The sequence below is a fragment of the Sorex araneus genome, chromosome 2, assembly GCF_027595985.1.
Source record: "Sorex araneus isolate mSorAra2 chromosome 2, mSorAra2.pri, whole genome shotgun sequence".
NCBI classification, from domain to species: Eukaryota; Metazoa; Chordata; class Mammalia; order Eulipotyphla; family Soricidae; genus Sorex; species Sorex araneus.
In genome coordinates this window covers 80,907,108-80,920,126 of record NC_073303.1, presented here as the reverse complement: position 1 = coordinate 80,920,126, position 13,019 = coordinate 80,907,108, and the positions used below count along the sequence as shown (strand labels likewise).

At 39.8% G+C, this 13,019-nt stretch overlaps 1 protein-coding gene across 1 annotated transcript; it reads right to left on the bottom strand.

The window, feature by feature from the left end:
- Positions 1-88: 88 nt before the first annotated feature.
- CRH (corticotropin releasing hormone) lies at positions 89-2,309 on the bottom strand. Its single transcript, XM_004602420.2, has 2 exons — positions 1,934-2,309; positions 89-1,224 (listed from the first exon to the last, which is right to left on the bottom strand). The coding sequence occupies exon 2, from the start codon at positions 1,208-1,210 to the stop codon at positions 608-610; it is 603 nt and encodes a 200-aa protein (XP_004602477.1). The 5' UTR covers positions 1,211-1,224; positions 1,934-2,309; the 3' UTR covers positions 89-607.
- Between the last annotated feature and the right edge of the window lie 10,710 nt (positions 2,310-13,019).

The following is a 13,019-nucleotide window of genomic DNA, read 5'->3' as shown; positions in this document are numbered from 1 at the left end:
TTAAATGCAGGTTGTATCTGCTGAAGTCAGTTTGAAAGAAGCCTGGAACTGAGGGTATTTCTCGTAGCATTGAAGAGGAAAAATAAAGTCATGGTTACCTTTGCAGCTTTTATTAAAAATATAAATATTCAACATTCTCTTAACAACCAAGTTGACCAAGGATTGGAAAGATTTTTTATTACTGAAACAGTTACAATAAAATACGGATTCAAATAGCTTACAGATTTTGTCTCACACCCTCCAAGAGAATAACCTTTTCTTTGGTTTAGACCAAAACAAAACCAATGGTGACTTTTGTTTGTTTCTTTGAAACCTTTCCTCCTGCCTCAATATTCGCTTTACAACACAAAAATATCTGGAAATGGGAACAAAAACGTAGGACATATACAAACAACATGTTGTTGATATGCTGCACGTGAATACACTGGGTGCATGCTAATTAAGGAATATAGGCTCTTTTGCTGTACATTCTCTACGTTTCAAGCTATAGAAAAATAAACAAATGGTATCAGAGCAACGCTATGGTACAGAATACTGTAATCTTTTTTTTTTTTTAATTGTGTGTGTGCGTGCTAACTGCAGACTCTTTTCGGTCCAACGACCCGCTTCATTTTCCAATGATCTCCATCAGTTTCCTGTTGCTGTGAGCTTGCTGCGCCAACTGCTCTGCCCGGGCCATTTCCAAGACCTCGCGCAGGAGGTGGAAGGTGAGATCCAGCGAGATGGGCGGCTCCTCCGACCGCCTCTCCCTCTCCGGTGCCTCCTGGCGGCCGAGGCGCGCGGGCTCGGCTCGGCTCTGGGCGGGACGAGCCGGGCTGTCGAGCGGGCGCCGGGGCAGCAGCAGCTGCGGCAGCAGCGCGCGGAAAAAGTTGGCAGCTGCCTCGTCCGGCGAGGGGCGGCTGCTGCTGCTGCTGCGGCCGCTGGCGAGAGGCGAAGCGGCGGGCGCGAGGGGAGCGGCTGGGCTCTTGTTGAGGTTCCCCAGGCGGAGGAAGTATTCCTCCCCCATGCGCAGCAGGACGGGTCGAGCCTGCGGCTGCTGGGGCTGCTGGGGCTGCGGCGGCGACTGCAAGAACTCCAGGGGCTGGGGGTGCTGCTGCGGGGCCTGCCGGGCTCCCGGGACCGGCCCCCGGCTGAGGATGGCCCTGCACGGCGGGCAGGACAGCAGAGCCACCAGCAGGACGCCGGCGGACACGAGCAGCGGCAGGCGCATGGTGGGGGCGTTAGCTGCGGCACAAAGGTGGGAAGGGGGTAGGAAGAGAAAAGGGGAGAGAGAAAAGTTGGTCAGAGTTTATAGTTGCAATGGAGGTGCAGGCGGGGGGTCGGCCTGCCGGGAGTGGGGGCGCAGGCGAGAACTGTCCGCGGTGCTGAAGCTCCTTAGGAAGGACTTCTAAGTTGGCTTGAGAGGGGAAGCTGGAAAAGGGGCGTCTGGAGGGCTCGGCTGCAGGGACTCCTAAAAGATCGTCCGTGAGTTCCCCGGCCCTCTAACCATCCTCAGATCCGAGCCCCGCATTCTAGAGATCTGCAAATTTAGGAGCTCAGCCGTTCTAATGCTTCCCCGGCCCTTTCAAAATGTTTCAGCGTTTTCCTACCAAATCGGGGACTACTATTGCCCCCTCCCGTACTTCCACTCCTGCCCTGGTGACCTTATTTCTGGGCTCGGCACCGATAAGGGCTCCTGTACTCAGCCAAGGAGAAGTGAGTGAAAGCCGTCACTCAACAACTAACAGCCGTCTAAGTTTGCTTTTGCCACATCCCAGCTACTAAGGGAATGTTGAGGTACGGTCCTTTGGGCGCGCTCTCGCGCGCACACATACAAACATACACACACGTACACACATACACACACACCACACGCACGCAAACACACGGGCCACGGCTTGGCAGCTCTAGCTGTGCAAAATTGGACGCGCGTTTCCGTCTAGGCGCTCCTTACCTTCTCTGGCGCCCGTGCAGGTAGCTGCTGCCTCTCTGCAGAGCAAGGTAGCTGCTGCCTCTCTGCAGAGCAAGGTCTCCGGGAATTCTTTTCCCCAGGGGATTACCTCTCTTCTTTCTGTTGCCACTCTTTTCCTTCCTCTCTTTCTCTGTCTCTGTCTCTCTTCTGTTTCTCTCTCTTCAGTCTCTTAACGGACGTGGGCTCTGAGTTTCTCCACCCCAAAGCCCGGAGTGGGATTTTATAGCGTCGACCCTCTTGAGAAATAACGCAGCATTTGCTTAATAAGCTGACGCTCTCTTGACAGCTCGATTGCGTGCTGCCTCTGCTCCTGCATAAATCATAGGGCCCCTGCCAGGGAGCGAGGGGCAGAGTTTTGCTATCTCAACACTGAATCTCACATCCAATTATATCAACAGATATTTATCGCCTCCTTGGTGACGTCAAGGAGCCCTAAAATGGAAGGGCTTCTTATGACTTGTCCATTGACAAAAATTCTTGAATGAGATTTCCCAAGTGTGAAAACATACTGACCTTACTATGAAAGACCAAACAGGGGGTCAGAAGAGAGCCGAAAGGAGGGGAGAGCAAGGGAGAGCATAAGTGAAGGGACATCTATCAAGGTAATACACAGTCCTATGGTGAAAACAGGCACCTCCTCATCCCTATCTTCTAACTTACTTGACCAGTTGTCTCTGAAACAACTTGGTAAGTGAAATATCCCTTTGCTACAGACAAAGTGTTCCATCACCTTTGTCTGGATAAGAATGAAGAAAAAAGGAGATGGCAATGCAGGGACAAGCAGCGTTTAAGCCTCTCTCTATAGTGTTTCTAATGAGACTGCAGAAGCCAAACCAATAAGTCTCTTGGATTGTAGCTCCGTTTCAAAAAAAAAGATGATAACAAAAGCTACTTCCATGGTGAAGGGGCAATAAACCTGAACCATCCAGATTTTAAATTCTCACAGAACTTCACAGATCCTCATATCTTTCATCTCAAAAATGAAAATTAATTTAATTTTCTTCTTTTCATTCGTAGCACTATTTCTAATTCCTATTTCAATTGTTTGTAGTCTTGAAAAAAAGGACCAGTGAAAGATTCATGAGTTAAAGAATTGGTCTATTCAATGCAAACCCAATGCAAGAAGCATCCATTCTAACTTCCTATTCTATTTTGCAAAAGATTTAAATTGCTTGAAAATGGGGATGAATTATTTATTTCTACATTTTCACTGATGAAATATTAAGTCCATAAAAGATCACCTTACTCATTTTACTTCAAAATACTGTCAACATTCATGATATCATTCATTCATCCCATATCTGGGATGCCCATGTTGGTTTGTTTAATCATATCTCTCCAAATTCAACTATGCTTCCTGAACATCTGATTTATAAAAAGGCTTTCTGGCACTACCTCAAAATGCAATGCTTATAAAAATCACACTCACATTTTGAATTATATTGACTATCATATATATATGAAAGGTAGTTATTTCTAATTCTACAATTCAAAACGAAGTCCCAAATGGCTGTCTCTGATTCCATTTAGTTTCTATATAATCATCCGAGTTGTTTACCAGAAATTTCTTGTTCTTTGTGTTGCCTCTAATGCTTTCTTTGTGATAACATGACAAATGATGTAATACACATTTCAACTCTGATTTCAGGTTTATAGTAATCCACAATTGCTCTTGGAAACACAAAGAAGATAGGAAAATTCTGACACCTTCCATAGTTGAATCATTACAGTATAAAATATGCTCTCTGTTTTAGGTGGTACTTGGAATCTAAATGCATGGTACCATGCATGCAAGGCAAGTGCTCTACTGTTCAGTCATAGCCTCAGGCCTTGGAATGTACTTTGAACATAAAAACATCTTATGGAAAAGATATCACTTGTGACTTGTTAATAGAAGATTTATGGAAAATTGTTGAGCTTTGAGAAGAAAGTTGTGTTTTATGTTGGTAGGAGGCACACAGAGCAGTAGTTTTTGTTATTATAAGCTTTCTCCTCCTTTAAGTTGGAATGAATCTCAACTTTCTTGTTTACCTTTATACCAGCATGATGCCCATTGACAGATTTCATCTTGGATGCTAATCTGGAGGTTAGAATTGATTTAGAAAAGAAAGTTCAGGTAAATGGATTCCTGAAGAACTAGGTAAGGAACGAGTTTTATGGGCACATGTAGGAGGTTGGTTCTTCCAGAAAAGATGCAACATATTTGGGGATCTAAAAATTTCTCTCCCATTGGACTATATGAAGGTCATTTTATACAGTTTCCCACTACTGCTGAACCCCATTCAGGAATTTTTTGGAATAGAATGTTGGTGTGAGAACAAAGAGGCTCTGACTAGAGGTGAAAAATAAAAGGTCTGCAGGAGGAACTGTTTAGAACAGCCATTGTTTATCACAATTTAGTCAAACAGATTTAATCAAATGACTTTATGCGAGTATTGGAAGTGATCATTTGCTTTAACTAATACCAGAAACTTGCCTAAAGTCATTCAGTTAGTCTGTGGTAAAGTCAATATTAGAAATTCATTATTTTGACTATCAGTCTGTATTATTTCCATAACAGAACTAAAATATCTTTTTCCATCAGAGTCCCACAAACAAAGTGAATGGAGGTTAATTTGGGTAAAACAACATAGTCACACTATTTTACAGAGAGACTTTTTCTTAGACTTTCATTATCCTGATGAAATCTCCTAAGGCAAGTCATGTAGCACTGTAGCACTGTCATCCCGTTGTTCATTGATTTGCTTGAGCGGGCTCCAGTAATGTCTCCATGGTGAGATTTGTTGTTACTGTTTTTGGCATATCGAATATGCCATGGGTAGCTTGCCAGGCTCTGCCATGTGGGCGGGATACTCTCGGTAGCTTGATGGACTCTCAGAGAGGGACGGGGGAATCAAACTCGGGTTGGCTGCATGCAAGGCAAATGCCCTACCCAGTGTGCTATAAAATTTCTATGGTTATAGATACCCTGGTACCTCATTTCCCCATTTTTATATTATATTATTTATTTATTTGAGTTATATTATTGTTGTCCATCCTATCCCTGCCATTCCTTTCAACCTTTATTTGCCTCCCCTAGGCTTTGGTAATCTCAATTCTGCTATTACAATGCAAGAATTAATGTTTCATTTGCGTTGTCCGTTCTGTCTTTTCATCTCTTTACATACCACTTTTGTGTGAGGATTTTTCTCTCTCTAATTTATTTCACCTAATAAATCTTCATCAATTACCACCCAATTTGAAGTAACACGATTTTTTATGACTATCAGTGACATTTATCCTCCTTGGTAAAAAAAAAAACCAATAAAGTCAGAAAAGTGTAAGGAAAAATAATAACTTCCCCAGATTCTAGAATTTAAATGTAATTTGTTGTTTCCCTTGAATTTTTTTCTAAACTCAAACACTACATGTAATTGAATTTCTACTGCGTTCCTAAATGTGAATCTCTGCTTAAAACAAAACTCGTTTAAAACTTAAAAGTGCTTTCCATAGTTTCTTAGACTGTCCTTAAAGGCTGTGCTCTCAGGGCTGGAGCAAAGCACAGCGGGTAGGGTGTTTGCCTTGCACGTGGCCGACCCGGGTTCGATTCCCAGCATCCCACACGGTACCCCAAGCACTTCCAGAAGTAATTCCTGAGTGCAGAGCCAGGAGTAACCCCTGAGCATCGTCGGGTGTGACCCAAAAAGAAAAAAAAAGATGTGCTCTCATGTATACCATGTATGGACCCATCATCAAGTCACATTTTATAATAGCTACTGGTACAAAATGTGCTTTCCTTACTGAATTGCATTGTGTGGAGGAAGTTTGGTTGTCTTTACAGTGAAATTTCCATGTTCATGCTATTCCAACCCTAGCACAATGCTACAACATAGCAAGTACCCATATACTCTTACTCAAAAACTTCTGAATGGCTAACTACAGAAAATTAATTGAATGACTAATGTACAGAAATATTATCAATAAGCTTATCACATAAAAATAACCAGGTAAAATAGGTACATCTAAAATTTTATCTTCTTTTAACCGTGGGTATTCGATATGCCAAAAACAGTAACAAGTCTCACAATGGAGACATTACTGATGTCTGCTCGAGCAAATCGATGAACAGTGGGATGACAGTGACAGTGACTTTTAGAGATGTGCCCACCTTTGAATATATAAACCTTTGAAATATAAACACTTTGTCCTAGCTCTCCAGATTTGAAAATGAGAGTGTTTCCTTTCAACTCTTCCATATACCCTCTAGCAACTTGATGCTCAAGGTTCTTTCATCAGTACTTTTACTTCTAAGTTGTCAGTGTTACTATTTTGATAACCATAATTAAGTCTTCAATTCCTTAAATATAGATTATGAATATCAATATTTTTCCTTTCTATTGTCTTTATTGCCTTCAAAATAGAATAAAAGTCTCAACATTTGTGGGTCTGGAGAGATAGGACAGAGGATAAGGCACTTTGTTTGCATGCTGCTGATCTGCTGTTAGAGCTCTGACACCACAAGTGGTCCCCTAATCATTTACAAGAGTTATGCCTAAGCACAAAGATAGAAGTAAGTCCTGAGCACTGCTGGATGTGGCTCCCCAAACAAAACAATCACTAACAATCACTTTTTAAAATCACTTATCTGAAACCAGAAGAACAAAGTTGTGAGACTGTTTCTAATTCTTTCCTGTTTTTGTTTATAATTACCAATCACATTTTTTATATTCAAAGTTTGCTTTTTCTTTAAGAATTATTTAGTTTTGTTCTTAATTTAAAAAAAGATTTTGAGTCTGAACAAGTAATATACCTAAGTCCTTGGCACTCCTTGGGCACTCTGCTTCTTTATGACTGGATATTGTCTAATTCTCATGCACAGTTGTCCTGCTGACTTCCCTTTTCTGTTTTGGTTTTTATTTTCAACTTGAATTGATTGTCCATCATCCTAAGGCTTATTTCTTCTTATTTTCCACTTTGATTTTACTAGAGAATATCTCCAGATAACCTAGGAGGTCTATAAGGTACATTTTATGAGTTCAGGCATTTCTCAAAATGGTTCTATTTTTGCTCAGATTTTAGTGATATTTTTGCAAGATGTATATAGATCTGGGTTGAGCACAATCTTCCTTGAGAACTGTGAGTGCACTGTCTGTTTCTTATCATCTAGTGCTACTGATAATAAATTCATGCTGCTAATAAATTCTATTTCACATTTATTTATTGGATCAGTTTTTCTTTGCTCATTCACTCTGGAAGACCTTTGTTGTTGATGGTCTGAAATGTTATGATTATGTCTGGGTCTGTTTTAATTTAGTACCTTTAATTTGAAGATTCTTTAAGTGGTAAAAATCTTTTGAATTATTTCTATATTTTCCTCCATTTTCTCTATTCTTACTTTCTTAGGTTTCTATTAAAATATATTTTTCCTTTTAGGTGTGCACCCATGCTTATTATTTTCATTGTTCTTAGAATTCCTTGTTTGGGGATCCATTTTATGGAAGTGCTATTAAATATCCTTCAGCTATTTGTCTGGTTTACTTTATAACTATATAAGACTACCAGATTTTAGTTTTTAATTATTTCTCTATACCTTTCTGTGATTTCTATTTTTTGCATTATAGTATAATCACTTTAAAATACAAGACAATTTATAAAGTTTTTATGCCTTTTTCCCAAAGATTATCTATTCCATCCCCAGTTATTTTGAAAATTTTAACTTATCTTGGTTTCTATAGCTATTTGTGTTAGAGAGTTTCCTGAAATATCTTGAGCCTAAGTATGAACAAATGATAGCATTTTTACATTTAAGATTTTCATAGCATAAAGTCACTTAGAAACACTTTGTGAAAGTCAAGGAGCTTGATCAACCTTCCTACTATGGTGATCAGATGTTGTCACTATTAGTGACACATTATGAAGCAATCTTTTATGATCTGTTCAATTTTATTAAAACAAAATACATATATTAATTTGCTAGTGATACCACCATGAAGTACCATAGAAAGCGGGTGACCTAAACCATAGAAATACATTTTCCATGAACTATTCTAAAAATTTAGAAGCCAAGAACAAGATGTCAATAGGAATTATATGTTCTAAAGCCTCTCTCCTTGGCTTGTGATGACCAACTTTGCAGACCTTATTTCAGCTGCTTTCTCTGTCTCACTTTTGGGGAAACCACATCGTATTTTCTGTTTTTCTGATTTCATAAGTTTGGTAAACCTTGGGAGCTTCTTAGAGTCCCTGTCCTCTTTGGGTTTATACTATCATTATAATAGAATTCATAAACATGAATACATTTTGGAAAGAGCTATTTAAAGGAAATATGCATAATAGGTTTGAGGGACAAAGTGACAGACAAATTAGTTATAGTTCTTTGGTTATAACCACTTACTTGTACTCTACAGAATGAATATCACAAGCCAGTGCTAACAGGAGCAGAACAAGACAATGGTGGGACATTCTGTGAATTGCTCAAGGAACCAAGACTCTGCCAGTGGGCATCCACACACTTGTTTAGGAGTTGATGGGGAAGAGCTTTCAGTTCCTCCATTAATAGTCCTCTCAGCTTCCAGAAGCCATTACTGAGTGCTCCATCTCTTTTCCTCCAAAAATAGCAAGGAATTTGTTACCTGTCCCTTAATTTTTCCAGAAGTTAGGAAGGCATCTCATGGGGAGATGACTCAGAGCATTATAAAAGGGGCACGTTTCTGCTTCTCTAACAAGCCCTTGTCTTGATAGACATGACTGACCTTTCTATTTACATCATAATACATCGAATTTTCTGTTTTAGGCTACAGATAATGGATGGAGGGCAATGAGAGGATGTGTGTGAACTTTCTGTCATGAAAAGCAATTTGCAGGAACTAATCATCTTACAATAGTTGGTCATAAGAAAGAAATCCATCAAGTATCCTGAATAGGTATTTATATTCATGAACATTTCTTAACTCTTAAGAAATATTTCCCAAAGAGCCTGCCTAAAAATGTTACAGGTATTCCAAAAAGTGGGTGTGGGGAGTTGGGGTGGGCCTGGGGGTGTGAGGAGGAGGAGAAAGGCAAGGTGTTTTTTTATTTTAATAAGGGGTTAAGCATTTTTATTGCAAAATCTGATTGCATTTTGAAATTTCTTTTTTGCAGTTTAATTCCCAGCATTTTTAAGACTTAATTGAACCATTTTCTTACTAGAACTAGTGAGAAAATATGATAAACTAAGACATTTTACAAGGAGTTCAGCTTGTAGAAAGTACACTTTCTTTCTTATCCATATTTAAGTCCACTTCAGGGAGAAAATATTTAATGACTTTTTTTTGCTCAAGTGAGCACCAGTAACATCTCCATTGTGAGACTTGTTATTAAGTTTTTGGCTTATCGAACACGTCACAGGTAGCTTACCAGGCTCTGCCGTGCGGGCAGGACACTGTCGTAGCTTTCGGATAAATCAAAGCTAGGTAGGCCGCATGCAAGGCAAACGCCCTACCTGCTGTGCTATAACTCCAGTCCATATATTATATGTTTATTGTTTGTCTCTGGGAGTGCTGAGTCACATCCATTGGTGCCCAGGAGACCAGATGTGGTGTCAGGGATTGAACTTGGCCAACCACACACAAGGCCTTATACCTCCTAATTAGTTTAGGCCCCAGAATTTGGATTACACTACGCCCATCAGACTTTAACAGCTTGGTCTTTTTAAATAAAAGAAAATCCTCTATGGCAATTATAGTTTTAAAAAGTTAAATATACATGTGCAGATGTTGTTTCGATTGTACTTTTTTGCCTCTCTGGGATATATTCCCAGCAGTGGTATTGCTGGGTCAAATGGGAGCTCAACCACTAGTTTTCTGAGAATCGTCCATACTGTTTTCCAAAAGGGCTGAACTAGCCGGCATTCCCACCAGCAGTGTAGAAGGGTCCCTTTCTCCCCACATCCTCTCCAACAGCGGTTGCTTTTGTTCTTTTGGATGTGTGCCAGTCTCTGTGGTGTGAGGTGGTATCTCATGGTTGTTTTGATCTGCATCTCTCTGATGATTAGTGATGCAGAGCACTTTTTCATGTGCCTTTTGGCCATTCGTATTTCTTCCTTGGTAAAGTTTCTGTTCATTTCTTCGCCCCATTTTTTGATGGGGTTGGATGTTTTCTTTTTGTAGAGTTCAACCAGTGCTTTATATACCATTGATATCAACCCCTTATCTGATGGGTATTGTGTAAATATCCTTTCCCATTCTGTGGATAGTCTTTGTATTCTGGTCACTGTATATCTTGCGGTGCAGAAGCTTTTTAGTTTAATAGAATCTGGAAAAAACCCGAATGCCCCAAAACGGATGACTGGTTGAGGAAACTTTGGTACATCTATACAATGGAATACTATGCAGCTGTTAGAAAAAAGGAAGTCAAGAATTTTGTAGTTAAGTGGATGGGCATGAAAAGTTTCATGTTGAGTGAAATGAGTCAGAAAGAGAGAGACAGACATAGAAAGACTGCACTCATCTATGGTATATAGAATATCAGAGTGGGAGACTAATACCCAAGAACTGTAGAAATAAGTACCAGGAGGTTGACCCCATGGCTTCGCTGCTGGCCTCACGTTCCGGGGAAAGGGCAACTCAGAGAAGCGATCACCAACTACATTGTAGTTGAAGGCCATGTGGGGGAAGGGAGTTGCGGGCTGAATGAGGGCTAGAGACTGAGCACAGCGGCCACTCAACACCTTTATTGCAAACCACAACAGCTAATTAGAGAGAGAGAATAGAAGGGAATGCCCTGCCACAGTGGCAGGGTGGGGTGGGGGGGAGATGGGATTGGGGAGGGTGGGAGGGACGTCGGGTTTACGGGTGGTGGAGAATGGGCACTGGTGAAGGGATGGGTTCCCGAACTTTGTATGAGGGAATTATAAGCACAAAAGTGTATAAATCTGTAACTGTACCCTCACAGTGATTCTCTAATTAAAAATAAATAAATTATAAAAAAAAATGAAAAAAAAAAAGTTAAATATAAAATTTAAATGGTATCACTTACTGAAGCATCATTTACTAACATAAAAATTTATAATGATCAAAAAATATATATCCCTTATTAATATCAAGACTCTCTAGGATGGGAATATGACTTAATGGAAAGCTCATGCCTTACATATATAAGGCCCTGAGTTCTATCCCTGGTACCATTCCCCACCCTCAAGAGGGTGGGGCCCAAAATCCAGAGCAATAGAACAGAGGATAGGGTCCCTGTCTTGCACACGGCCAACCCAGGTTCAATCTCCAGCACCTCCTATGGTCCCAAACGCCCTATCAGGAGTGACCCCTGAATATATCTGAGTGTGTAGTTCTGGCATAACTACAAGCTCATGAGCATACCATGAACAAAGGGATGACTTTTTTTTCATTGAAAAGGGTATTTCAGAGAGAGTCATGTATTTATTTCATTTTAGATATTACTTGTCCTTAAAGCAAGAAGGTGTTGAACCCTTTACTACCTATAAATAGTCAACTCCGTGTATTTCCTGGCCAGAGGAAGGAATTTGTCTCCACAGAAATTTAGCTTAGTATCAATCTCTTGGCCCATTTTGCAAACAATGACCTTTTTTGAGTGTGAAAGATGGGAGTTTCCTAAGCAAAGCTAATTGCAATGGAAATTGTGGTTTGTTTCTTTTCCATAAAAAGACACTTAGAGGAAGTAGACATCAAGAGGAAGTAGGCCTGGAGCACTATATGGGTAAATAGGAACAATGTGACATCTTTACTGGTTTGGGATTCAAACACTTTGTGAACAATATTGCAAGGATTTTTTTTCATTTCTGAAACTTTTGTTCTACATATATGGGAAATGTGGTGTTAGCTCTCATTACCGTTTTGTTTGTACATATTCATCTTGCTGCCTCTGAGCTTTTTAAATTTTTCTTCGTATTCTATAACTCAGGACATGAATTCACATGCTTGTTGGCTATTATAAAATAACTGTGTTTGCCCATCTTAGGAGAAAGTCTACATCAATTTAAGGGTGGTATCATATCTGTGACTAAATAAAATCTGAAAATAGTTCTATGAACCTATTGGTTGGAAAGGAAAAGATCTAGCTTACTTGCCACATTCTCTGTTCACTTCTGCATAAATTTTAGAAGTGATCTAAGCAACAATGTTCCCAGAATAATGGAAAAGACTTAATGGGCTCAAATAGCAGTGAAGTTTAATGTTCCTATTCATATAAAGTTAAATATAGAAACATATTTGAGTCTCACCTCATTTTTCAACTTGTTTTCTTTGTACTTTATTTCTTAGTGGCTGTGAAGTTCTGCATTATACTAATGTTCTTTTATCTTCCTAGCAACTATAATAACTGCAGTAAAGGGATTTTTTTCATGTAACTAGCTGCTTTCACTTAGCAATATGCACTTCAGATTCTTTCATGCCATATCAAAGAAAGATACATTTTAATTTAGAAATTGTTGTGACTTGGGAATAACTGTTTGACTGGTGTCTGTCTACTTAGTCAATGCCTATTCACTTAATGATTATCTTATAATCTAAACTTCTATTCTCAAACTAGCAATTCATTGATCTAACTGAAAGCAGAAAGCAAATGCACTCAAATGAAGGAGTTTACAATTTAAAGTGGGGCAAAAGTGATTAACATTGTTAATTCAAAGTCATATACAAAAATATATATCTTTTACATTCTAAGATCAGTAACTTCCTTCAGGGGTCAGAATCATAGTGCAGGGGGTAAGGCACTTGCTTTGTACTTGGCTAACCTGGGCTCAATTCTAGCACCCCATATGGTGCCTGAGACCACCAGGACTTCTGAGCACAGAGCCAAGAGTAAGCCCTTAGCATCGCTGGGCATGTCTTTCCAAGACAAACAAACAAATAGAACTCTTTTCCTTCCTAATGGGATTCTCCACTGTACCACAGGCAATGATGGGCCAGTTAGCTTCAGATTTATCCTGGATAACCACTCATATCAAATTGAGTGAGATTTTTTTTTCCCCTACATGTTTAATGTTCCTGGACAAACTATCATTTCACTCTCAGTCTCTGTTGAAAAATTGAACAATAGAAAATAATCATTCATCATCATTATTTTTAAATTCCTA

Bases quoted from the DNA above. Each gene is read 5' to 3' on its own strand.
- CRH (XM_004602420.2), bottom strand. From the start codon at position 1,210: ATGCGCCTGCCGCTGCTCGTGTCCGCCGGCGTCCTGCTGGTGGCTCTG.